At 47.5% G+C, this 22,322-nt stretch overlaps 3 protein-coding genes and 2 non-coding genes across 9 annotated transcripts in view; 3 read left to right on the forward strand and 2 right to left on the reverse strand.

Moving 5' to 3' along the window:
• Positions 1-14,069, reverse strand: part of LRSAM1 (leucine rich repeat and sterile alpha motif containing 1) — a 32,038-nt gene extending 17,969 nt beyond the window's left edge. For 2 of the 4 annotated variants that reach the window (XM_038164881.2, XM_038164878.2), the window contains exons 1-10: positions 13,984-14,069; positions 10,393-10,575; positions 8,262-8,318; positions 6,591-6,635; positions 6,054-6,131; positions 5,064-5,132; positions 4,137-4,221; positions 2,872-2,993; positions 1,301-1,391; positions 93-223 (exon numbers count right to left, since the gene is read on the reverse strand). In XM_038164881.2, the coding sequence (XP_038020809.2) occupies positions 93-223; positions 1,301-1,391; positions 2,872-2,993; positions 4,137-4,221; positions 5,064-5,132; positions 6,054-6,131; positions 6,591-6,635; positions 8,262-8,318; positions 10,393-10,464 (750 nt within the window). In that variant the 5' untranslated portion in view covers positions 10,465-10,575; positions 13,984-14,069. Of the gene's footprint in view, positions 1-92; positions 224-1,300; positions 1,460-2,871; positions 2,994-4,136; positions 4,222-5,063; positions 5,133-6,053; positions 6,132-6,590; positions 6,636-8,261; positions 8,319-10,392; positions 10,576-13,983 lie in introns of those variants that run through there. The other 2 variants (XM_038164880.2, XM_038164882.2) reach the window with 2 other exon arrangements.
• Positions 14,070-14,072: 3 nt separating this feature from the next.
• On the forward strand, positions 14,073-16,688 carry RPL12 (ribosomal protein L12). Its single transcript, XM_027470578.3, has 7 exons — positions 14,073-14,232; positions 14,322-14,395; positions 14,516-14,614; positions 15,256-15,337; positions 15,786-15,872; positions 16,395-16,507; positions 16,597-16,688. Exons 1-7 carry the CDS (start codon positions 14,196-14,198, stop codon positions 16,600-16,602), a joined length of 498 nt encoding a protein of 165 aa, XP_027326379.1. The 5' UTR covers positions 14,073-14,195; the 3' UTR covers positions 16,603-16,688.
• Positions 14,944-15,072, forward strand: LOC113845500 (small nucleolar RNA SNORA65). The gene has a single exon (XR_003501091.3). It is a non-coding gene; the product is annotated as a small nucleolar RNA SNORA65 (small nucleolar RNA).
• On the forward strand, positions 15,517-15,641 carry LOC113845508 (small nucleolar RNA SNORA65). Its single transcript, XR_003501099.1, has one exon. It is a non-coding gene; the product is annotated as a small nucleolar RNA SNORA65 (small nucleolar RNA).
• Positions 16,689-17,304: 616 nt separating the features above from the next.
• STPG3 (sperm-tail PG-rich repeat containing 3) lies at positions 17,305-22,050 on the reverse strand. 2 transcript variants are annotated; one of them, XM_072025542.1, is made up of 4 exons: positions 21,741-22,050; positions 20,703-20,782; positions 19,579-19,684; positions 17,305-17,594 (listed from the first exon to the last, which is right to left on the reverse strand). In XM_072025542.1, exons 1-4 carry the CDS (start codon positions 21,787-21,789, stop codon positions 17,464-17,466), a joined length of 366 nt encoding a protein of 121 aa, XP_071881643.1. In that variant the 5' UTR covers positions 21,790-22,050; the 3' UTR covers positions 17,305-17,463. The 2 variants fall into 2 exon arrangements, with proteins under 2 accessions (XP_071881643.1, XP_071881642.1); XM_072025541.1 differs by having other exon boundaries at positions 20,703-20,788; positions 21,741-22,042.
• Positions 22,051-22,322: the final 272 nt, after the last annotated feature.

Here is a 22,322-nt window from a genome sequence, read left to right on the forward strand (position 1 = left end):
AATTTAAAGTCAGAGCAGATTGCTCCAGGCCTTGTCCTAACAAGTTATGAATATCTCCAAGGATGGAGACAGTTCTCTGCAGAGAGCCTCACCTGCCATTTGTTCTCCTCCTCCAAGTACTTTTGCACTGTCCTGTCCACCCCATCCACTGACGTTTCTCCTCCATCGCTCTCCAGCGCAGGGAGCGCATCCTGTGAGGGAGGGTAGTACGCAATTCCGCACTCTGGAAGAGACCAGACACAAAACAAGGCATTTGGTGCCTAAAGACCTCCTTGGCAGCACGACTGAGGGCTGGCCTGTGTGTTCTCACTACCCTCTCCCCAGGTATCGATGGGTAGCTACAAGAGCTTTCAGCTCGGGTCTAGCAACAAGAAGCTGTGAGAGGAGATGGTGCCGTCCCATTCCCACCAGGAAGGCAATTAAACCTCCAGCACGCAGGAGGCTGTGCAGAAGGGAAGCAAGGAAGCTGAGAGTGCCGTTCCCACTTCTAAAATCACAGGACAGAACTCCCTCCAGAAACAGACTGAGCACTTGGAGCTGGGCCAGCGCTCTGCTGACCTACTCAGAGAGAAAAGCTTCCTTTACACAGGTACAGGCATGTTCACTTTGGTGGTGCTGCAAAAGAGTTTGCTGCCCACACTAAAATAAGTTCAGACCATCCTTTTATGTCAAGGATTAGGACAATGTCTGACAAAGCATTTCTCCTGCACAGAATCTCTGCCAGACCTTCCTGCCTGTATTAAATACAGTGTTTTATAAACTCACAGTACATTGTCTTTGTCCTCTGAGTTTCCCATCTGGTTCCATCTTTCTTTTAGGAACACATCAGCCCTCACAGGCGCTCACACCCTTTCTCACAGAAAATAAGGTTACAAGGGACCTCAAGTGACTGCTGAGTCCCAAGGCAGGGTCAGCTGTGCCTGCGCAGTGCCTACCCCTCCCACTGGAGAAAATACAAATGAGAAAACAAAAGCACAGAGAGGTAATGACTTCTTATGGTCACTCAGAAAGTCCATGACCCAACTGTTCCGATGTTTAACAAAACAATCATAAATTTCAGTTTGCAAGTGGGAAGTAAGCCTCAGTGAAGGACTCCTGTTTTGCTGTCTGCCAGCAAGAACTTACACATAACTCCTCAAACTGCCTGCCCCATGTGCAGAGCATCAGAAAACACCTGAGGCACAGCTAACCTGATATTTGTGCTTTGTAAATACAATCTTTGAACATGCCACAACACCTAATTAGAGCACAGCACAGTCCCCCAAGTTCTCACCAGCATCCACAGACTTTTCTTGCTTACCTTTGCAGAGGAACTGCTGAATGGACTCTGTACCTGCACTGCAAATATCAGCTGATGGGTAGGTCATGGAAGAAGCGTCCAGGGTCAGCATCTCCAAAACAGAACACACAGAGCTCCAGTTTATTCTCACAGCCCAGCCGGAGTCCAACTGCTTCAAGGCTGGGGACCCAGGAAAGTGAACTGCAAGATTTGACTTGTACCCAGGAACAACCAAATCACAGAACATTTGTCTCAGGGTGTTAACAGTGCCAGTGTTTTCCTCCACAAAGCTTTAAGACTTCTCAAAGACGGTGGGGAGGTGGATGGAATATTTAATGTCACATCTGGATGAATTCCTAAATTTATTAAAAGGGAAAGGAAATCTGCCAGATCACATTTTCTGGGGTAACAGAACCAGTTAGCCTTGCAGGTCCATGGAATTTCACTTATGAGGTAATAATTTCACATTACCCTAAAATCTGACATAAATGCAAGGTTATATTGAACTTTTGCTGGATGTTTAACAACTCTCAGAGCAGTGATAATTCTGCTGTCCCTTAGGAAATTAGGGAAATTAGAGAATTAGGAAATTCTCAGCTGGTTCTTCAGTGGAACGTCCCCCTCATGCAAACATGTCTATTTTGTCTTTAAGCACAAAAGAGCACAGCACTTCTCAATTACAGGCATTTTCTACTACATTGCTGTGTGCCAGAGCCTTTAAGCATGACACACGGGAAGAACGGTGATGCAAAGGGCACTGGGAGAAGAGGGGTACCAGTAAGAACCAGTGGAAGGACCACCTTCTGCTTTGTTCTCCTATGGCTAACAAAAGGACCTCATGTTGCCTCCTGTTGAGCAGAGCTTAGCAGGAAGGCCCAAAAAAGAACTCCTTTATCAAGAAACACATGGATGCAAGCTGCACAGATCCCTAATCTCAAAGACTGCCTACAGCAGAAGTGAAGCCTAATGTGTGCTCAAGACAGCACAGCATTTATTCCTATCCTCGGTGCTGGTGTCTGAGTCAGCCCTGTTGCCTGACATTTGCACAGTTTAGTGCTGACAAGTTTGGCAGCCAGAAGGCAACATGTCCATAAAAATCCTGATGCTTGTATCATTTTAAAAGTGCTCTCTAGGGATCCAGAAACCTACGGAGACTGACAGTGAGTCAGAGATCTATCATGGCAACAGAGGCAAAAGCCTCATCAGAAACATCTCAGGAAATCTGCTCAATCAGAATCAGCCTTGGTGGAAATTGCCTGAGTCAATCTGAGTCCACAGGCACAGTCTGTGCTCTCAGAGGCAGCTGTGGCAGAAAATACTTGGAGGCTTATTCCCTGTGGATTACTTTTGCCATGGTTAAGCCGTGGCAAAAAGTGATCAGAAAAGACCAAAGCAAGAAGAATACACAAGACTAACTTTGGACACCACGAACCACAAATAACCAAGTTACAATCCCCTACAATAAGTGCTGCCCAGGCACTAAAAGTTTATTCTCTATGCTAAAGTTATTGTTGTATAGAGCAAGTACGAAGGAAGGCAGCCTGCAGCAGAACAAACAGGGGAGAGACTGAGACAGTTGGCTGGGTGCATACCTTCAGTGTGCGGATGTGAGCCAGCACCCGGGGCAGCTCTTGCAGGAGGTTCTCGCTGATATCCAGAGTGCGCAAACTCCGCAAGCCACTCACAGTGGCAGGCAGCTCCTTCAGCTTATTGCCTACAGGGGGAAAAGTCATTTAGTGCCATGCACCCTTGCCAAAGCTGCACCCAGCACGTTCATCTACTGGAACATCAAACTGTACTTGTAAGAGACACCTGTGAGCCACTTTCTGTACTCTGGTACAGGGATGGGGTTGTCATAGGGCACACCAGGACTCCAAATACTGCCACTGCCAACCAAGGCAAGTGAGGATCAAAATCAACTTGTACACAGCCCAATTGCACAGATCCAGCAGCGCTTCCACAAGCCAAGACAGCCTTCTCAGCTGAGGTCACTGTGACAGACTCCATTTGTCCTCTTTACTAGGAGAATATTCATAATATGGAGCCTTCCCTCCTTCAGTGTAAATCCCAGAGACAAGAGAAAGAGAACTGAATGTGGGACTGCAAATTCAGAGGTCAGAGGCCAGATGTTGCAGATGGATACAGCAACAAGCTGAGCCACACCTCCGAGTTCCTTGCCCTCCACCTTCTTCCCTGTTTCAGCAACAACTCCCTGTAACAAAGGCTCCTTTTTCTCCCAGATTTATGGCATGGTGTATCGGGAAAATGTCCAAGAGTCTTAAAAAAAGATACAATTGTGACCTTAGTTTTAGGGTTGTGCAAACCTGGAAGGTTACACAGACTCACAGCACTGAGCTCTGGGTGCCCAGCTCTGTATGGGTCTCATGCTTCTGAACGAAGATGTGTGCCTTGAGCCCTCTTCACAGCCCTCATCGCAGAAATGAGTCAGCTTGGGCATTAAAGTGCTGGCAACATGCAGGCACACAGAGAAGCTTTTGGCTCTTGAGATCAGGCATGATGACCCAACAAACCCTCTTTTGAAAAAAGGCAGTAGGATGAATGAAATTATCATCTGATGATAATTGTCTGACCCAAGAGCCGTGGATTGAACCATACGCCAGGAAATCAAGGCAGATAGTGTGTTTATTTGTTAAGAAGCAGTCAAACAACCATAGTTATTCCCAATAACTCACAGAAATTTTTGAATTGAAATCTGTCTCACGTTCTTCTTTAACATTCATAATGTAAACCATTTGGTTCCTGCCTTGGTTCAAAAGTATAATTCCTAATGCAGCTCAACACAACCCAGAAAATAAATGGTGCTTTGCCCAGAGCACCAAGACAAAACATACCATACCTTTCACATTGAGGATCTGGAGCTGGGCAAGATCTCCTATAGATTGTGGAAGACATTTTAAGAGATTTCGTTCAAGGTTTAGGACCTAAGGTATTAACAGAAAAGATATTCAAGATATTATTTATACAATTCTCAGGTTTTCTACACATCTATGCTGTTGGGACTACCTTCAGGCCCAGAAGACCAATTTGAAAGTCATTTTAGATACTGCCTTCTAGGTTATAAGAATTAAAAAGCTATTAGAATGAACCCTTAATCATCTGACAAGGAAAAATGCATGTCTATTAATACTGCTTAGATCCATAGGCTGAAAACCCAGAGAGTTGATTTTCTAGAACCCTGGATACTGATACATCGAGCTACCGCATGTATTCACAGCCAACAGCCAAAGTAGGTGCTGAATGCAGATGCAGAAACGGGAAAGCTGAGTGTCCCTTCCTCCCAGGCCACAATCCCCGAGCCCAGTGCACACAGGAGAGCAAGTGACTGAACAGTAATGCCATGCACCCAAAGGTGTGCCCCCAAACAGAGCGCATCCTCAGAGGAGCACTGTGACACACTGCGCTGAGTTCTCAACATAATCACACCAAGGAGAATGGTAAAATCTGAATATTTTAGGAATCCAACTGGATTGGAATCTCCAGCTCCACTTGCTCACAGCCCTTGCTTGGCACAGTGTGAGCTATTTGGACTAACAGCCCTTGCACTAAGCAGGGACTATATAATTCAGCATGCTCTTCTCCTGGTCTCCCTCTCCAACAAGCCAGTTCAACACAGCAACAATAAAGGCAGTGACACAGATCTGATGCTTTGAGGATTACCATTTAAAGTGTAGCTAATTATAAAACAAACAGCAGTAGAACCCCATATTCATGATGTCTCTTAATGTGCCTTTTACAGACACCTGGGATAGAGCAAATCTTTTACCTGAAGAGATGTTAGCTGACCAATATCAACAGGAAGTGATGCCAGTTGGTTATCATGCAGATCTAGAACCTGGAAGAGAAGATAATTTCACCAGACAATGCTGGGGAAAGAAGCTATGGTGCTAGAATGAAAGGTCATGAATTATCAAGCAATGAAAATTATTGTCTTCCAACAGAGCTTCAAAAAGTGGCTTTAGTTTTCAATGAGACATAGGCACTTAACTCTTAACTCTTGCAGATCTTACGAGAATTCCAGCCTCTATACATTAATAAAAAGAAACAGATAACTAGGGAAAGGAGTGACAACAAGGGAACTGTTCCACAAAACTAGATGAGCCAGGTGGCTAAATCATCCCCAAGAAACCAGCCTGACAGAAAAAAAAATGTTTTCTGCAGGGTCAATGAGCTGAACTGCTCCATGGAAGGACCAATACCAGCACCAGCACAGGGAAAGAGCAGGACTACCCCTGGAGGTATCCTGCTCTGGGGGGCAGTGATCTGCTGGAATGATCTTGCCTCTTGTGGAAACACAGCACAAGGGTGGTGGAGCTGAAAGCCCTCACCAATTATATGAGAGGAACAGTGACACTGCCCTGTCACACACTGTCCCCCTTCACCAGTTTCGTTCACATTCAAGTGACCCACCAGTGACAGAAGGAGAGGGACCCACCCCACAACATGCTCCACTCTTGGCTTTTCCATCGAGACTGACCACTGCTGTGAGAGGCTGCTGAGGGGCGAAGTGTGAGGTAGTGCAGAGGATAACTGAATCCTAGGACTGCCTACGATTTTAGACAAAGCACTCAGCTACCACTGTCTGTTTACTTTGGAGGTGGCTGATCTGTAATCCTAGGAAAGGAAGGTTTCACATTTTGTTACCAATTTCTGGGAACAACAGTCAGACAGGAAGATTTCTTTTTTTTGGGGGGGTTAATGCAGTTAGAGTGCAAGGAAAAGAAGTTGCAAATTAACAGTTAAGAGTCACAATTACCTTCACAGTTATGAGACTCAGAAGACTACAGGACTTTGGTACTAAAGATGTAAGATTATTTGTATGAATAATCAGCACCTGAGGAGGAAAAATCTCATTGACACATGAGCACAAGAGACACCACAGTCTAGAACAAGCACATTTGTTAAGACTTAATTGCAGAGGTTGCATGAGAGTTCAGTATCTTATTCAGTATCACCCAAAATAGTAAAATAGCAAATGGATTTTCATAGGTCAAACATTTAATGTGAGATCTAAACAAGAGTTTAGTTATTTTAATGAGAAATCCAAATCATTAGATAGGCTAAGATAGAAATAATCATCTCATCTTTCATGAAAGAAATTATATCTAAAGCACACACAAATGATTAGTTCTGCCCAAATAGCTCTCAATTTCGTATCGTACAAATGGCCAAAAGCATCACAAGCAAACTTCTGAAACAACACATAAATAACCAAATGCAGTTATTTCAAATATAACAGTAATATTCAAGCATAAGAACAGAACTATCTAACAATACTGGGTTGTAACATTACCTTTTTTTGCAAGACTTTACAAGTTGCAAAGGCCCCGTAAGGAACCTGAAAATTAAAAAATAGTCCCATCAGACTTCACAAGATACTATATTTCTAAGCACTTATATGGTATCCACCGGTAAAGTCTGAATAATTTTTAATGAAAATGCACATCATACTCAAAATTTCTTGCCACTTGTTTTGGCCCAGGATGCCAGCACTTTCTGGTTAGCTTCCATTTAAGCATCTTGTAGTGGCTCTCCACAACATGACAGCTCAGCGCAGAGTTAAGAACAGACTGAGGCTTAGGCAGGAGTCCAGGTCCTGTGTGACTTAATATTCAATGTACCGATGACTCAAGAGTTCAGGCATATTTTCACTTGGTCATCACATAAATGTATTCTATGGTTTTGTAACCTTGGCAAACACGCTGCAGTGGGCTAAGTGACAAAGGTGAGCAACATCAGGACTGAGTGTCTTCATGTGTGCTAGGCTCTGCAGGAGAGGGGCAATCAGAAATGATTATCAGAAGTGATATTCCAGCAAATTCAGCCCGTGCCAGCTCTGAGCATTGTCACCTGCTCTGCAGAATGAACTGCTATTGGCTAAATCATTGCCTTGTCTCTAATTTCAGAGTTAATTTTAAGGCCAAACTCATGGCTTGCATTATTTATTAATCTACTAAGGCTAAAAAGAAACAGCAAGACAGAGTTTTAGGGTACCAATCCAAAAGGAGCAGCTTGGAATCCAAGACCAGCTGCAGCTATGAATGGAACTAATTCAGTACACATCCTCTGTCTGCCACCCGTTTACCCAGACTGGCTTACAGACTGTCCCACGCAGCTCACAAACCTACACACAAGATGCCATTGGCTTCTGATCTTGGAACAAAACATCCCAAAGACAGCAAAGCCATTTCATGCTGCACAGTAGACAGCTATACTCTCCCGGATGATCCCAAATCTCTCCTCAAAGAGCAATACAGTATCTAGTAGCTTGCTTGGTAAAGGCATCCTGTGACAAAAGGCTGCACAGGTACAAATGTTTTAGAAACAATAAATAAATAAATAAATAAATAAATAAATAAATAAATAAATAGAAACTGGGTGTCAAATAGCAATGGGCTTCCTAGGCAAAAGGGTTGCCTAGCTGCCAGAATGCAAACCTGCACCTCCACTGAAGGCCTGGCAATCTGTCACTAACCATTCACACTCCAGTAGCCAGCTCGTTTCTAATTTAGTTGGCTACAATAACAGAAGCATAACTGGAAGTGAGATTTTGATCCTTAACCAGAAGCCTGGAACCAGGGATTTGCACTTACAGAGAAAATAAGTGCAAGTGGCAGACTTTGTAGCTCTAACTTAGAAATACAGTTAGCTTTTTGCAAAAAAAGTTCCTTGTGACTACCATAATTTGTCATACCAGGGAGCGTCTGAGACTGCTCTGCCCTTCCCATTTTGTCAAATGAAAAAGGATTCCCAATACAGAATTAGTGTGGAAGCATCAAATAGGGCAGGATGAAAAAGAGGAGGAAGCCCATGCCTGAAAGACAGAACTCAACACACATAGTAAGAAGTGAAGCAGGCCCAAGGTCATTTCTGTCTCAAAGCTTGTAGACATAATACAAGGTAACAAGGAGTAGACTGAGAAATCAGACCTGTCAGCTAAGATCAGAAGTTGTAGAGAACATACCTCTGAAAGTTCACATTTGGATATGTCAAGAACATCATCGGCACCAGCCTCTTTTGCCTGGAAAGAGAAGATGTGCATCCGGAGAGTTAGAACACGCAGACATAAATGGCTTCTTGCTGCATATTGACAGAACTACTCAACTGGCCCCTCTCTACAAAATGTAGTTACAGTTCTCTGCTGCAAATAGGCAATTTGATGAAACCACCAGGAGTAACGGGGGTGCTGCTATAAATGCAGCAATCAAAAGCAACCAGGAAGCCAAAGTGCAGAAAAAAAAAAACAACTCTTGGTGCTATGAATGAATTTCTGCATGAAGAACCAAATCACATCCTAATTCTGCAATTTTAACTGAAAGCATACAGAATGGAAATGATGGGTTCTCAAGCACCAGTGACGCACTTGCTATGAGCCACAGCAGTGCCCTCCTAGCCTGTGAAGAGCCATTTGTGTCATTGGTGTGTCTCACCCAGATGATGGACCTTCCACACTGCATGGAGAAACAAAGATAACTGCTGTTGCCTTTCTGCTTCCAGTCGACTTGCAGAGCCAACTTTGCTGTCTAAGGAGAAGCAAGGATTCACTGCTTCTGGACAAAAGGTTAGGTTAGATGTTAGGAAGAACTTCTTTACTGAAAGGGTTGTTAGACATTGGAACAGGCTGCCCAGGGAGGTGGTGGAGTCACCATCCCTGGAAGTCTTTAAAAGACGTTTAGATGTAGAGCTTAGGGATATGGTTTAGTGGGGACTGTTAGTGTTAGGTTAGAGGTTGGACTCGATGATCTTGAGCTCTCTTCCAACCTCAAAATTCTGTGATTCTGTGAAAAGTGGCTCTCCATGACAGACCCAAAGCAGCTGCTAACAGTAATGAAATTGGACAAATATAGCTGTGAGCAGCATTACGTCTCTGCAGTCATTTCACAAGATGCTGTATGAGGCAATAAAACCTGCTTGTGGGAGTGCCTCCAGTAAGTTTTCAGAACTTGATATTCTGACCTAAGATTATGTATATGCAATACAGAACGAATCCTAGAATAGACTGATGAAGTTATTCCTCTCCATCCCCACAGGAGCTGGACAGAAACCCTACAAACTGAATAAATACAGCAAAACTGTTTTAATTATTGTTATGTAACAGAGCTTTCCTTTCCAAACTGCCTTACTGACATCCAACAAGGAATAATTCTGTCGTTCGTAAAATAGAGCTGCCTCTGGGGTAGAACACAGCACTGGTCTGTGCAATGTTCCTACAGCAGAATAGGTAAAATAATTCAAAAGAAGATTGCTTTAAATCCGTGGCTGCTGTCAGACAGGTAGTTCTGCTGACCTGACTGGCATGACAGCAACCTGCTGAGGCTCCACCCCAGAGAATCCTGGCCAAATGCTAGTCCAGGAAAACACTTTGTGTTTGTCTATCTTTGAAACCTTACATTGAATTTATAACTTCTCTTACTAGGTGTGGACCACATGTGGACCACTCCAGATTTCATGTATCGGTGGCAAAAAATCCATAGAGACAAATCTCTATGGATTCAGAGACACCAGAAAAGCAGGAAAGAGCAACAGGGAACAGACACTTGTACCTTATCAGTAAGTACATCTGCAGTCCTCCAGTTAGTGAACTCACTGATGACACCAACCAAAAGCTGTCAGTATAACCAGAAGTGTCTTTGAGCTGAGCCTCGCCCCAGCTGTGTCTAACAAGTTAGTCCTCTGAATGACAGGTAGAAATAATAATGAAAAGCAAAAGAGGGTCACAAGAAAAGCCAAGCATGGTGGGAAGGCAGATGGCACAGGATCCTTGCTAGGAAAGGCAAACTGGGAGATCTGTCATAGTGAAGTGGCGTGGAGGAGAAAGGATGGATGAGGTCCTGGATAGGGACGAGGCATGTAGTGGGGTGGACATTACATGGAACCACAGGGGCAGAGAGGGAAAGAAGTAGCACGGTGGGGACATGTGGAGGGGAAGGAAAGGGCAGACCAGGAAAGCAGGAATTCTCTGACATATGCTAGGGACACAACCTGCAGACTTGGTGGGATCAGTAATACAGTTACTGGTAACGTGAGGGGCCTACCGACTCACTGTGCATCCAGGACTAGGTGCGGGGAACAGAAGAGATGTCAACATTGCTTACCAGGCACATTTGGTATTCAAGGCGCTTCCGAGCATCATCACTGGGTTTCTTCTTACGGAAGAAGAGCGGCATCTTCAGCTGTGACTACAGCTCCGTCTCAATGGCACAAACTATCAGCACAAATAAAGGCTGGTGGTTCCTGGAGCACGTGTTTGCAGGGAACCTGGACTACAGAACTGCACCCTAAAAATGAAAAAAAAAATAATAATCACCTCAGCAGTTATCTTTGTTTAGGCCTTTCTTTGTTCTGATCAAACAGGCAGAGCCATCACACCTCTGCAGCAGAAGTGTTAACGTGAGTCACAAAAACACCTCTGAGACTGGCAGAGGGTCTTGTCATCTCTGCACAAGATAAACTAAGACCAGGTGAAACGCATACAAAGGCTGTTTGAGTGATCAGGAAAACACTGGGTCCACTCTAGGACAAATTCTGGCACAATAATAAGCAATTGTAAAATAATATAGAATAAAGCTAGGTTAGAAACGTGAACAATTGCTAACTGAGAGCAACATCGCTGCCTTCACCTTCCAGTGCAGGTGAGACCAGGCAAGACCCCAATGCAGACCAGAATACAGGCAGCTGTTGGAAGGGGACTTCATGACTACTGGCTACAGCAGGGCCCCCTCTGGCACATCACACAGCCCATGACAACTGGTTCCCTGGGGCTCTGGACAGACGCAGGAGTCAGGACACCCAAGCTAAGCTTGCTTTGCTTGTCAGCTCTACTGTAAGAGGCCAGGACCTTAAAGTTTAGGACAGGGGTTATCTCAAGTTAACAAAACACTTGGTTCGTTTGCTTTCTGCACAGAAGCAGTTGCACAGCAATAGTTTTTCTATCTAAGTCACCCAAAAACATGAAGAGACGCTGCTTAAATATCAATAACTTAAAGTCACATTTTTAATAGGCCTATAAAGCAAAATTAATTTCCAATAGTCTAATAGCTGCCTGCAAAGCCAAAATAACCTAACTTCAGAAAAACTGACTACAAACCAGAGCCTATCACTGTCCCCAAGATGTGCTGGGGTGAGCCGTCTGCCTCCCCTGGGCTCCTGCGCCTCACCCAGGCTGTGTGTCTCCAGCACCCAGCTGAGCTCCTCCTGCCCTTTGCAGCCCTACACATTTGCTGCCTCCAGCCAGGGCTTACAGGGCAGTCAGATCTTCCCCAAAACGGGTCACTGTGGGACTGAGAGCTGGAGAATGTTTTTCTGTCAATTCAACCAGACTGTATGCAAAGATGTGGGCTGATGCAAATGTAACAGAAAGAGAAATTGAACCAGGAGAGGAAAGAACAGATTGAGCTAAGATGCCTCCTGAAATCACACCTGGGGGTGGATGAAGGGGTAACAGAAATCAGAGTTGATTCTGGAAGAAGGCTCTGACTCAGCAGGGGAGAAATAGGGAGTGTGCTGGCAGATTCTGAAGGAACGGCAGAAAAGTAAGGCTGGACAAAAAATGGGGAGACTGGGCAGAAACCAGCAATGCAGAAAGTTAGAGTTGGAACTGCTGCTGGACGAGGGCTTCACAAAGAGCTAACACAGGTAGGACTGAATCCAGCTTGGGGGTAAGAGTGGGATAAGGCAGAGAAATGCAGAACTGCAGCAGTGAGCCCAGAAGGGGGGAGCTACCGGCTGGGCAGGAAGCCCCGGGGTATGCGGGGATCAGCACTGCATGGCCTAGGCAGGAGCTACAGCTGCCAAAAGCCCAAGTCGAGGCACACTCTATGCAACTTGCACTGGAAGGGTTTTTTTTATTATTTTTTTTAATAACTTTTTAAAACATCGTTTAAAAAGCAATACAAAAGAACCAATATTTCACCAATATGTCCCCCAAATGTGTCACCAGCAAACGGCACAGCTTCACAATGGAGTTGGTTTAGTGTTCACTAAAGCTCGTGTTACACATAAAAATGATTGTTCTCTGCCAGCTCAGCAGCTACAAATTGGTCTCAAACTACACTGAAAAGCATGTAGCCACAGGAGAGTCAGAGCTGTTCCTCACGCAAGGAGAGCCTTACCAGAAACTAAGAGTTTTATGTAGATAAATCCTTATCATTAAAGCAAGATACAACCTTAGCCTACATGGATTCAAGGAACTGGCCACCATTTCATTCCAGAAACAGAGGCAAAGATCTGCCCTGCTTCACTGTACTGCTGTCACACTCATCTACCAGAACAAGCCAAGGGATGCAGCAGCAGGTGGCAAAAAAAATAATTCAGTGTGCTAGAATCAGACTCCAGCAGTTTCACGATTCTTTCCCTGGCATCCCACTTTGTTACCTTTTCAATACATTCAAACTACTGAAATGTCCCAAGTAGGAGCTGGACTCGATGACTCTTGCGGGTCCCTTCCAACGCTACGATTCTGTGCAGCGCTCACTGCGGCCCCCTCACCGCCCCCACTGCCTCTGCTCACCATGGAGTCAACACTCACCAGTCAAGGCAAGCCAGAAGGGATGGGTAAGAGGAAAAAATCAGAAGATTAGGCAAGAAAGGAAGGTAATTGTCAGGAGATTCAGTTAGGAAATCCAGGAATGCAATCAGGAGCCACAAACAAAGGTCCGACATCACAGATGGAAACAAAAGAAGGAAATTTAAACATGAGAAACCAGGACAAGGGCACATGCAGCAAGGTAACAATAAGATTGCTGAAGAACACTTTGCTGAGGACTTACGCGTCTCCTTGTCCCTTCTTACCTTTCTCTGTTACAGCCAGACACATTTTATTAATCACATGGACAGTGGAAAATCATTTAATTTTCACCCAAGAAAATAAAAAGATATGAAGGCTGAAGGATAGACAGTCGAACAGGGAAAGAACCGCTTTGGGGCAGAAGATGAAGGATCAGAGACTTATTAGATGGATTAAACGTCAAAACTCGCTTCAATGTAAAGACACATGAGATCCGCAGGCAGCAAAGCTGTTCCTCCCTGTGACACTGGCTCTGCAGAGCTGAGACAAGCACTCGTCAGTCGATGAAGAGAAGCTGGCGTGTGCCCACAGTTCATGCACTGCAGTTTGATTTATTTTCGTCACGGAGAGCACTGCCCGCAGGTGCCCGGCCGGCACCCCCCCAGCCGTGTGCGAGCACCCACGGGCTGCAGCCCTCAGGTGCCTGGGGACGGGCGGGGACACCGGGCTGGGCAATGCCCCCCCTGCGTCTTACAGCTGCTTGGACATCGAGAGCAAAACGACAACAAAGCTGTAATTTTAAAAAATAATAATAATAATAACCACATCGCAGCACGGCCCTACAAAAAGCTCCACTCCGACTTTTAAAGCGCTCCGGACCCCACAGAGGCGGCGGTGGGGGCAGGCAGGGAGGCGGCATCCTGGGGGGGCAGAGCCGCCGGGGCTGTGTGGGGCCGCCCGCCCCGGTGCCAGGCCCCGCTGCGCTGCCTCCTTCATCCCGCATCCTTCATCCTCCTCCTCCTCCTCCTCCTCCTCGCTCCTCAGCGCCGGCCCCAAGCCGCGGACAGCAGCAGCAGCAGCCCCTCAAGCACCCGCCTTGAGCCCCCCGAGGCTCCCTCACCCGGGGGTCCGCCATCCCCTCCCCTCCCCACCCCACAGCCCCGGGCCCGGCCCCGCTCACCGCTCCCCTCCGCCATGCCGCGCCCCGCCCCCCCCGCCATGACAGCCCCCTCCCCGCCATGACACCGCCCCCGCCGCCATGTCGCGAGCGGTCGGGGCCTCTCGCGAGATCCGGGCGGGTATATCCACCGCCGCCATGCGGCCCTCTCCCTTTTCGCTGCCACAGCGCCGTGAGGCAACGGCTCCATCCGCAGCCATCCGCGCCCCGCCACCATGCCGCCCAAATTCGACCCCACGGAGGTGAAAGTCGGTACGTGGCGGGCCGGGGAGCGGCGGGTGGGCAGGGGGGGAGCGGGGGGAGGCGCGTCCCGGTCTGACGAGGCGTTGCTGTGCCCGCAGTGTACCTGCGCTGCACCGGCGGGGAGGTCGGCGCCACCTCCGCTCTGGCCCCCAAGATCGGACCCCTCGGGCTGGTAGGTGACGGGGCTGTGAGGGGCGGGGAGCCGCGGGCATGGCGGCCGGGTGCGGTGCGGTGCCCCCCCGCCGCTGTCCGGGCTTTATTTTTTTGTCTCTAACGTCTCCGTTCTTCGCAGTCCCCCAAAAAAGTCGGCGATGACATCGCCAAGGCCACGGGTGACTGGAAGGGGCTGAGGATCACGGTGAAGCTGACCATCCAGAACAGGCAAGCTCAGGTACTCGATGCCACGAGGGATGGCTTCGTGGTGCAAGCGCTGAGCTGGAAGGAGCTCTGCTTGCCCCAGCCACAAGCGTAAATCCCGGCAGGGTCGACTCAGCCCTTCATCCTTCCGAGGTGGATAAAATGAGTTCCACGCGGTGAGCCGTGTGGGGGTCTTCAGGGAAGACCTTGGCAAAAACTAAGCTGTCTGATCCTTCTGAGTGCTCCTGGCATGAGTGATGCAGTAATTCTGTATGTGTATAAAGCATTTGACCTAGAAAAATGTGTCAAGCAGCACAAAAAAAAATATTAAAAAAAAAAAATCCCAAATTCATCCTGCAGCCACCCGCCACTATACCTGTCTTGAATTCAGTGGCTGGTATATTCCAGTGGTGAGCTGAGAGGAAGCCCCAGCCCAGGAAGCAGTTCTCTTCTGGTTGTGGAGAGGCCTGTGCCGAACGGCTGTGAACAAGCCTCTGCTTCACGGGAGGAGGCCACATGGTGGCCAGTACACGTGGCTGCGTGCTAACCACTGAGCTGACTGAAATGCAGTGTTCTGAGCAGCCAGCTCCCCAGACACTGACTGCTAGGTCAAGTATCTGCATTATTTACCTGCTGAGATGGGGGGGAAAAAAGAATTAATCTCTTTTCATTCAGATAGAAGTTGTTCCTTCTGCCTCTGCCTTGATTATCAAAGCTCTGAAGGAGCCCCCCCGTGACAGGAAGAAGCAGAAAAACAGTAAGTTTTCTTCTGGTTTTAGTTCCGAATGTCATTTGGTGCTAAGAGGGAGCATATACCTGCCTCTAGATTGTTTGGTATAAACTGGCAGACCAGTGCCAGGGGGCTGTCTTGGGCAGCAGGATACGCTTGTCGTGTACGGTCAAATTTGTATACCTTCAAGACAACTAGAATAGCCACCCGCCACTGTACCTGCCTTGTAATGCAGTGATAGTACAGTCCAGAGGTGAGCTGACAGTAAATGCCAACCTAGGAAACAGAGTTATTCTGGTGGGTAACTTTGTGCCGAAGGCTGGGAACAGGAGATTTTATGGTGGTGCCACTGTAGATCATAACCTCTGGTCTCTGTGTGTCTGAGTGCTGGAATGGTGCTTCTCTATTAGAGTGTGGGGAGCTGGAAGTGTGCTGTGCTTCAGTGAGCTTATTGTGTCATTGCTTTGCTTCACAGTAAAGCACAATGGCAGTGTCAGCTTCGATGAGATAGTGAACATTGCTCGGCAGATGAGGCACAGATCCCTGGCTCGAGAGCTGTCAGGTAAGTACTGGTCTTAGGGGTTTGTACTGAGTCCTCCTGCTGCTTGATCTGAGTGTCTCAGGCTCTGGTTTGATTCCTGGGATGGCCCCATGGCTCTGGTGGTAAAGCTCCTTCTACACGTTGTTTGCTCTGACACTGAACTGTCAGCTCTAGTACACAAGCAACCTCACAGCCAGCCTCTTACCTCCTGATGGAGGCAGTGCAGGGTACGGGTGTGTGTCAGGACTCACCTCAGCATTCCTGACCTGGCTACATACAGTACCTGCTTTCATCACTGTATGAGGCTGAGTAGTAGGCAGCAACCATCTGGGCACCAAGCTTGCTTGTAACAGATATAAAGGGCTTTTCTGGATGCTTCTGGAAATGAGCACACCAGAACTGGCTTCAACTGCCTGCTGTCCCGTTCTGAACCCTGTAGCTGCAGACCTCTAAGGGAAGGGAGTGTTATACAGCTGAGCGTGTTAGAATACTGGCTTTTTTTTTCCTGTGTTAAAGCACTGATGAGCTTTCTTCTAACTACAGGGACAATTAAGGAGATTCTTGGAACTGCTCAGTCTGTGGGCTGTAGCATTGATGGCAGGCACCCACATGATATCATTGATGACATCAATAATGGGGTGATTGAGTGCCCAGCTGTAAGTATCCAGCTCTAGCTGAAACTGCTGTATTAATTTATTTACTAAAGGGCTTTTTACTAATGAGCTGTATTTGCTTTTCTCAACAGAGCTAAGAGTGCAGAAAAGTTGCCAAATGAAGGTTCCTTAAGGTTTTTTGTAACACCTTAAATGCTTAATAAAACACCAAGCTGTCTGTAAACAGTGTGACTGGCTTAATTTGTCCTTGTCCCATGCTGTGTGTAGTAGGTCTTGCCCAGGGTCTTCCTGACCTGTGCAGAGGTACCAAGGTGATGGTTCTTACAGAAACTGGAAGCTGTAGGATGCTCATTTCCCGGAGATCCTTTGCTTGAACTTAGAGTTGCCATGAGCAAATATTCCCATGTGATGCAGAGGGCCAACACTGCTAACTTGTCCCCTGTGATGTGTGAGCTCTTGCAGTGCTGGATGCACAGCTCCAGCAGCTACAGGTAGTGCCCTTCATCAGGTGAGTGGGATTGTAACAGGTCCCCTTCTGCTGAGCCAGCACAGCCCGGTGTGCTGCTGTGCCTCAGCAGCTGGAGCTGCTGTGCCTAAGGTTGCCAATCTACGTAACTGAGTTAAGAGTAGCTGTGTGTGCTTGTGGGATGAAAATACTCTGTCCCTGTTAGAAATAAAACCCTAGGTGTGGCTGTATGTCCAGGCCTGTCCTTGTTAAGGCCATAGCTCTTCACTCAGCATTTGTGCCTGATGGCGTGGAATGTGGCGTGGCATTAGCCAACACTAGGAACATATGGCTTAGGTGAATTTGTGAGTTTTTCTCTTGTAGACAGGTAGGATCCTTTGCTCAGCTTTTTATTGTGCCTTGAAGCAGAGGCAGGATTTTTTTGGTGACAGGACAAGTACACACTGGATTGACACGAACTTTTGTGCATTCTTCACCAAAGAAGAGGAGCAAGCCCTTTCTTTAGGAGTAGAATCCTGTGGTCCTCTCCATTTCAAAAAGTTGTAAAGGGACCAGTATCATGTCTCTTGGGTCTCCTGACTCCTTGAATGGTGATGCTGGGGGAGCTGGGTAAGCAAGCTCGATAGCCGCTGTCTACATCATACGCTCCAGGTCCTGGTGTCTCTGAAGGAAAAATAAGCAGTGTGCGTTGGTATTTCCCTTTCTATGATTGTTCAGTAAATCCAGTTTACTGCCTGCCAAGGAACAACCTGAAACCTGGCTGAAAACCGGGGATGGGGGAGAGGTATGCTATAAAACATGAGGAAAGTGAAAAGTTTAGCCTTGCATATTCAAAATGAGATGTACTTTTTGGTAAAACTAAGGAGGAAGGCCTTGCAAATGCCCCCCAGGGGGGCTGATCCAAACCACCCCTTCTGATGAGGTGTTAAGAACCTCTTCCAAGCTCAGCTATAATGTAATTTAACCACGGTTTTCTGGAGAGGTTCCTGTGTTTCAGGCTTGATGCTAGAAGTCATTGTACTTTGCAGAATTCGATACTTGGCTCTCACACCTGAGAACTGTGGTGCTGTTACTGTGGTACTGCTGGAGGGTGTGGGTGAAACCAAAATTCTCCAAAGATCCTGGGGAAGATCCTTGTTCTGTTTCCAGCAAAGGCTGGTTTTCCTTTGGAGTGGCACAGCACAAGGGATGATGCATGATCTTTCAGACTGGAGAAAGCTCTTTTAGAAGTGAAGTGGATTCATCCTGGTAATAATGCTTTAGCTGACTCTGAGGTATTGCTAAAAGCCCTGCTAACAATGGTGTTATGACTGCACTTCACCTCAGCCCTAACAACATCCTGGGGAACTGGGGGGGAGGGGAGTCCTGTTAATTTAGATCCATTTTTCTGGAGAGAAAGGGAATCAAATTCTTCCCAGGGTGCTGAGCTGGAAGGGCCTCGTTCTCAGGAAAGTGTTCTGGAAGGTACGTTCTCCTCCTCCACAAAGCAGTGTTGATACTTGATCAGCTTTTTTCTTGCTACTGGCTCTTCACTTCTGCAAATAACTCGAAGTTATAGAGCACTTAAAGCACAAGAAGAAAACTTTCTGGCTGGAGCTCTGCTCTGGCAAGCAGTGCTGTATGAAGCTATTGTAACTGTGGGAGGGGATGGCTTCTTGGGGTGTCCGGGACCCTTGGGAACAGCCAGTGCTGCAGGAAGGAGAAATCAGCTGCACCAGGGAAGTGGCTGCAGCTACAGCATGCACCAGGTGCTGAAAGACCTGGAGCCTCTGGGGAAAAAAAAAAAAAAAAGAAAAAAAAAAAGGAGGAAAACTTAAGCTTCCAAGCAAATCCCAGCCTGAATCAGATGGGAGAAGGTGTGCGGTGGCAGCTAACTGAGACTTCTTGGAAACTCCTGTGCTGCGTGCACTGAGCTACTGCTGTTGTAATGCTTGTTTCTGAACTATGTGCAAGCAACGTGTTACCTTCCAGTGTAGGAAGCGTTGCACAATTCCTAAGCAGCTGTAGTTTAAGGTTACTTGGGTGCAGAGCAACTGTGAGCTGATTTGGAGAAACTAAACCTTTGTGTTTGCTCTGGTTTAAATGCAGCTTCTTGGCCACGCTGCCTCTTGGCATGCAGCAGTCATGCCCTAGGAATGCATCTCGTGCTGCTTGTGCAGCATAAAATGTTAGCATATGTACATAATAGCGTATATACATAAATAACAATGCTAGCAGGGGGATCTTCAGAAAACACACGTTTGTGCATCATTCAACAACAAATTAACTGCTACTTCAACAAGACTTCTTATCTGCTCTGCCTCTGTGCTAGAGCACCTGGGAGCAAAGCAGGTAAAGCTTCACAAGTGGACCCTGGGAAAGGAGGAGTCTGCCTGCCTGTCCTTGCAAGATCCAGAACGCCAGGTCAGCATCAAGGCCAGCCAAAAGAAACTGCTAATCATGTCCATTTTCCACCATAGCTCTGCTGCCTGAAATGTTTAATGGAGCAACAGCTCTGTAATTTTACATTATGCTCGTGGGCAGAAGTGGGGTGGATAGCAGCAACAAGGGAGGTGGCAGGATCTTTGGAGAAAGGCTGGGCTGGCAGTTTAGCTGAGGGGAGGTGGTTGCTGGAGGGAGGATGTGCAGGTGGGGAATCTGGGCTGACCGATGTATTTACGGTTCCTGAGAAGATCCAGCTTTGTCCGCTGTTCCCTGATGAAACGTGGGTACATTGCTCCAGAGAGTTGGGGGCTGCAGATATTGCAGACAGGCTGTAGTGAAATGGGGAAAGACAAAAATAAATAACTAAATAACTTCTGTCAAGTCAAACGCTCCTGGCAGGTATCAACTTAGACTGTACATCCCAACCCGTGCCTGTCTGAGTGCAGGACTTTTTGCAGCCTCTTTAGCTGACAGAAGCAGAAAGCAGGAGAGCTTCTGCCTTTGCTCTTTCTTTTGCTCCTTCTCCAGCTGTTTGTGGAGCCTTTTTCTGAGGCAACCAGGGAGTAAAGTAGAAACAAGGCTGAAAATCCAGACACTCACTATCTAATTTCTTGGCTTGGAATTTCCAAGCAAGGAGCCTTGGTGCTCTCTGAAATGAGGTGTGCTTCCTTACAGTCTGTAACCCAGCATCTTCCCCGCCTCTCTAGGGACACAGCTTCCAAAAAATCCCAGTTAGATATGAGGAAAAAAATCTCTGAGTGGCCCCAGACCACAGTGGAGATGCGGTGGGGTCTCCATCCTTGGCGATGTGGGGAGCTCAGCTGGGCACGGTGCTGGGCAGGCTGGCTGCGGCGCTGGCTGCACGTTCAGCAGACAGCTGGGTCCTTTCCAGCTGCAGCTTGCAGCAATTCCATGACAAAGCTGCACAAACATTGCTGGAGAGGAGGACAGCCTGGCAGAGGACTGCAGCACCCCTTTCAGGAGCAATTTTAGTTTAAACAGGTTTGAAATGTTTGCTGATCATGTTGTTAGTGGAGCTGCCACTGGTGTGAAGCCTGAGAGCTTCAGGAGCGCCCTGGCCTGTCCAGTGTCCCAGCTCTCACACACTACTGGCTTTCCCCCAGTTGACAGTCCTGGTAATGATTAGAAAAAGGACTTTTTTGCTGAAGGGAAATTCTCTTGGGGGCAGAATGTGTAACCTTTCCCATGCTACCTTAGGGCACATGCTCTGGTAGAAGCCACGCAGCACTTGGAAGCAGGGCACTCCCCTGCCAATAATTCATTTTTTCCCAACCCAGGCTTCTTAGAAAGGAGGCAAAGGGTTTGTTAAAGATAGTAACAACCTACATTAGTTCCATATTTTAAATCCATTTTCCCAATAACTGGATCTGTGCTCTGACGCCAGGGTCTCTTCCCACTGGAGCGATCTGCACCTTCACAAGAAAAGAGGGAGAGGGATGTTGAGAAGTCCTGAGCCCTTCCCAGGAGACCTTCACTATGGTGGCACAAGAGCTTTGAGCAGTTTAAGGAGAATTGAGTGTTATTTCCCTGAGACAAAATGGGCCCTGAAGAGCCAAATTTTGGAATTCACATCTTCCTGCTTCGTAAAATGTTAGGATGGAAAATCTGAATTTCATTACGGCTCAGCGTGGGGTGCTGAAGCCCTGTGGGGCAGCTTCTGCCCATGGCATGTGCTGTACCGGTGTGCACGGTGAAGGTGAGAGCTCGTTACTGTGGGCATTGGGGCAGAAGAGGGCCACATCCAGGATCACCTGTGGGGAGGATGGGAGCCATGGGCCTGTGCTCAGGGTGTGCAGGTCCCATCCGAGCAGCACAGCGGTGTCCTGGTGGCTCTCCCTTTCCCAAACCAAGGAGTAGTCTCCATCCATTGCCTCCTGCCACACCTCCTGGGGCCTTGGGGACACCGTGTCCTTCACTGATGTCCCCAAGGGCAAGGAACTGTGCCAATGGGGTGATGTGGGAAGTATACGTGTCAGAAGGGGCAAAAAAAGACACAACAAGAAAGGGAGCTTTTTCCAGCATGAAGGAAAGGAGGAGCCTGCTTTTCAAGGAGCTGCAGACAGAACCCTGGATGGAAATGGGGCTTGGGCAGCTCGAGCCCACAGCTCACCTCTGAGCACAGCAGCACTCAGCACTTCATTGAGGACTTGGGCAGGCTGGCATCCACACAGAAGATAAATGCAAGCACCACTGACAGCAAACCTCCAAAATGGAGCTAGTCCTACCAACACCGTGGGTTTTTTGGGGGGAGAGGAAGACACATAGCATCCCCCAGGCTGAAGTCATGAACCCAAACCGCTGTGACCCCCTCTCATGCACCCAAAATTGCTCAGAGCTGGGCATGAAACGTCGGCTGCCACTCACCCCTGCGGTAGCTGGCCAAGTATCTGATCATTTGCTGGTGGCTCTCCATCGTGGGGCTGCCCGTGGGGAGCCCCTTGCCTGTGGGCGACCTCACAGCCGTGTTCTGTGAGGGGCCCTCATCTCATTACCCACCCCCTGGCAAACCTCAGAGAAATTGTCATCACCAGCACCACTCTGATCTCCCGGCACGATCTCTTCTCCCCTTCTGGTGAATAAGAACCCATGTGGCCATCAGAAGCACGGTCACAATCACCAAAACTCAGAATCCTCAATAATGAAGTCATCCCCCTGATAAACCACCCTGTGTGTTCTTTCCCTTTCTAGCTAACAGGGCACTTCATCATGGATGGTACTTTTCTCCCTTACAGATTCTTTAAAAAGCAACATGTTATCTTTACCATGCATTTGGTTTCAAACCCAAGGCCTTGCTCGGCTCTCTCATTAACCACACTTTTTTAACCAGACTTTTGTGCGTTTGAAGGTTCGTGCACCTGGTTAGCTGTCACCATGAGGCGGTCCCAAGCGCGGGGCCGTGGTTAGGGTGCTCCCAGCACCTTGTGGGTCTAATGCCGGACTGCCCCA

Source organism: Anas platyrhynchos, chromosome 18, assembly GCF_047663525.1.
Source record: "Anas platyrhynchos isolate ZD024472 breed Pekin duck chromosome 18, IASCAAS_PekinDuck_T2T, whole genome shotgun sequence".
NCBI lineage: Eukaryota > Metazoa > Chordata > Aves > Anseriformes > Anatidae > Anas > Anas platyrhynchos.